This window comes from Priapulus caudatus, unplaced genomic scaffold, assembly GCF_000485595.1.
Source record: "Priapulus caudatus unplaced genomic scaffold, Priapulus_caudatus-5.0.1 Scaffold11, whole genome shotgun sequence".
NCBI lineage: Eukaryota > Metazoa > Priapulida > Priapulimorpha > Priapulimorphida > Priapulidae > Priapulus > Priapulus caudatus.
The window spans coordinates 867,503-871,096 of NW_014577072.1; the positions used below are offsets into that span (position 1 = coordinate 867,503).

The 3,594-nt window shown below is 40.5% G+C and overlaps 1 protein-coding gene across 3 annotated transcripts in view; it reads right to left on the reverse strand.

Annotated features, from left to right (window-relative positions):
* Positions 1–3,594, reverse strand: part of LOC106807550 (glutamate-gated chloride channel-like) — a 63,655-nt gene that overhangs the window by 4,952 nt on the left and 55,109 nt on the right. For all 3 annotated transcript variants that reach the window (XM_014809934.1, XM_014809927.1, XM_014809918.1), the window contains exon 4: positions 2,448–2,680. In XM_014809934.1, the coding sequence (XP_014665420.1) occupies positions 2,448–2,680 (233 nt within the window). The remainder of the gene's footprint in view (positions 1–2,447; positions 2,681–3,594) is intronic.

Genomic DNA, 3,594 nt, shown 5'->3' on the forward strand with positions numbered 1-3,594 from the left:
ACACACACACACACACACACACACACACTACACACACACACACACACACACACACACACACACACATATATATATATATATATATATATATAATTAAAGTTTGATAAAAGGGATACTAGACTCTAGGATTTTACTGCATACAACTGTACTTACTGTATAACAAATCGTCTATACCCACACGTACTTGTTACCAGATACCTAATTAAATTATTGTAATTAATTATACATCAACGCTATGAAATTTGAACGGCGATATATTTTGCACGTTACAGACCGAGGGCTAATCACAAAGGTGCAATAATATATTTATACCTGAATGCTATTTAACCGAACGATGTTCATTTTAGGACAAATTTATCCATGTCGTCGTCGTCGTCATTATCTTCTTCTTCTTCTTCTTCTTTTTCTTCTTCTTAATATATAAATCTTTATCATATTACTTGATTACGACTTAAAGTGATCTTTTACTCTAGGTTCTAGGGTTATTTTCAGATAATTTAGGTTAAAAATACGCTACATAAAAAATTTCATGGTTTAATCAGCATTACAATTTTTTTTTATGTTTTAAAACCAACGACTACAGTTTAATTACAACGACGGTGGCGCCACTCAAAGCGCACGATTTGAAAAGTTGCGCAAAACGACTTTTCAGCCAAGGGCTACAGACCGAGTGTGTTTCTTATTTATTAATTTAAAAGCAAAATGATTGTAATGTCTTATAAACGACATATAGTTTCAGTTATAATCAGCAGTAGTAGTAGTAGTAGTAGTAGTAGTAGTAGTAGTAGTAGTAGTAGTAGTAGTAGTAGTAGTAGTAGTAGTAGTAGTAGTAGCAGCAGCAGCAGCAGCAGCAGCAGCAGCAGCAGCAGTAGCAGCAGCAGCAGCAGCAGCAATAACAGCAGCAGAAACAGCCGCAACAGCATCATCATCTCTATCTCTCTATCTATCTATCTATCTATCTATTTATCTATCTATCTATCTATCTATCTATCTATCTATGTATTTATGCTATCTTTATCTATCTATCTATCTATCTATCTATCTATCTATTTATTTATTTATTTATCTATCTATCTATCTATCTATCTATCTATTTATCTATCTATCTATCTATCTATCTGTGCCCACCCACACGATAAGAGCTAATGAAAAGTGCGCTCGGAAGCCGCACTGTTGGCATGCTGGAGATTCAATGCCCTCAACCTGCGCCGTCTGTTTGCTTGCAAACATTACATGTGGTCATTTCCTCTCTCAGTGGCCGCGACGTGGTGTATATGGCTTCTAGAGACATGATCATCTTCACCACGTGCAAAGCGTTAGGAGCTCACAGGACAGCACACGATAAAAGGCGGATGTGTGAAAGCGATAAAACAAGTATAACTTCTTGGCGGGCACAACCGAAAGCTATGCTAAAATCCGTGCCAACTCTAAAACGGATCTGTATAGCTGACCTTTCTGAACCTGGAGCGCGGCACCATCAATCGTTACGAAATGAAAGACGATGCAATCTTTGAGCGGGTACACAATGCAATATTTGCGCAACTATAATATCGTATAATTAATTCGGTAATCGACAAAAACTGGCAATTATTGCCCCCCCCCCTCCGTCTTAGTGTATTAATTTCATCAAAACATCCAAGCAAACTAGACTGGTTTTTTTTATTCTAAAAACATAATCGTGTACAATTTTCCAGATGTAACGTTTCGCAGGCGTGCTGTTCATCACGCTGATCCTCTCCTTGCAAGAAACCAGGCAGAGTGAGAGATTGATCAACCGATTTATCCTCTCGGCGTTATATGTCATCACTGATGTCATGCATACTACTGTTTTACACAGTGCTTTTACTCTCGATTCGCAAACTCACTGCGCGTCAGGGTTTGCATGCGTGCACGCGTGCTTATGCCTTAAGTGAAGCTGTATGTTTCCATTCGTTTTGCGTTAAGTGGCACCGTGTGTTACGGAGCGCTTTTTGCGAGTAAACGCTTACGCGGCGTCAGCATGAGAACTGGATAGTTAGGGGCGTTAGGGCCACAGGCACTTGGAACGTCTCAATAAAAGAAATAATTGTAAATAAACACGAAATGTATTTACAAAATGTATTAAAAGTCTGAATGTTTCTCTACTTTATTTCGCCTATTATTGCCGATACCTTCCTGTAAATGCCGTACAAATGCTCCTCTGCAGCACACAAGTACACCGCACGCACGCCCTGGGCTCAAACAACAAGAATAATACACGCGTGCGTGCGGTGTACTTGTGTGTTGCAGAGAAGCATTTGAACGGCATTTGCAGGAAGTTATCGGCAATAATAGGCGAAATAGAGTAGAGAAACATTAAGACGTTGGTAGTAAATACATTTCGTGTTTATTTACCATTGTTTTTTTTTTGTATTGAGACGTTCCAAGTGCCTGTGGTTAGGGCTATGGGAGGTAGTTGGCGAGCTCACCTCTGGTTCAGCTGCACGGTGCCGTTAGGAAAGATGCGGATGAGGGTGTTCGGTCTCGTCACCTCGTGCCAGGCCGCGTCTCGCGCGTTAACGAAGAACAAGTCGGACCTCCAGATGCTTTGCGCGAGCGCGGGAGTACCGGCGATGTAGTGGTTACCATGGTCGCGTGCCTTCTCGAAGTTGAGTCGCCTGTCCAGCCATCGCTGCCTCACGACAAAGTCCGCATCAAACGACTGCAAGAAAGGTCCGTCGTTGCTGTCATCATGTTATCTATCACCCTCGTCATCGGAATCACTATCGTCATCGCTATCAACAGCAGCAGCAGGAGCAACAGCAGCAGCGATAGCATCGTTAGCATGTCAGCGTCACCAGCATCATCATCATCAGCAGCAGCAGCAGCAGCAGCAGCAGCAGTATCTATCTATCTATCTATCTATCTATCTATCTATCTATCTATCTATCTATCTATAACGTCTATCTCACTCCAAGTCACGTCTATCTATCTATCTATCTATCTATCTATCTATCTATCTATCTATCTATCTATCTATCTATCTATCCGCGCGTAACGTATAAATTATAGCATAATAATTATAATCGCAGCATCACGCACGTAACGTATAAATTATAGCATAATAATTATAATCGCAGCATCACGCGCGTAACCTATAAATTATAGCATAATAATTATAATCGCAGCATCACGCACGTAACGTATAAATTATAGCATAATAATTATAATCGCAGCATCACGCGCGTAACCTATATAACGTATAGCATGATATGATCACAGCATCAGCCGCGTAACGTATAACGTACAGCATGATATGATAACAGAATCACGCGCGTAACGTATAACGTATAGCATGATGTGATCGCAACACAGCGTATATAACGTATAGCATGATATGATCACAGCATCAGCCGCGTAACGTATAACGTATAGCATGATATGATCACAGCATCAGCCGCGTAACGTATAACGTATAGCATGATGTGATCGCAACACAGCGTATATAACGTATAGTATGATATGATTACAGCATCAGCCGCGTAACGTATAGCATGATATGATCGCAACACAGCGTATAACGTATAGTATGATATGATTACAGCATCACGCACGTATGATGCTGCGATTATAATT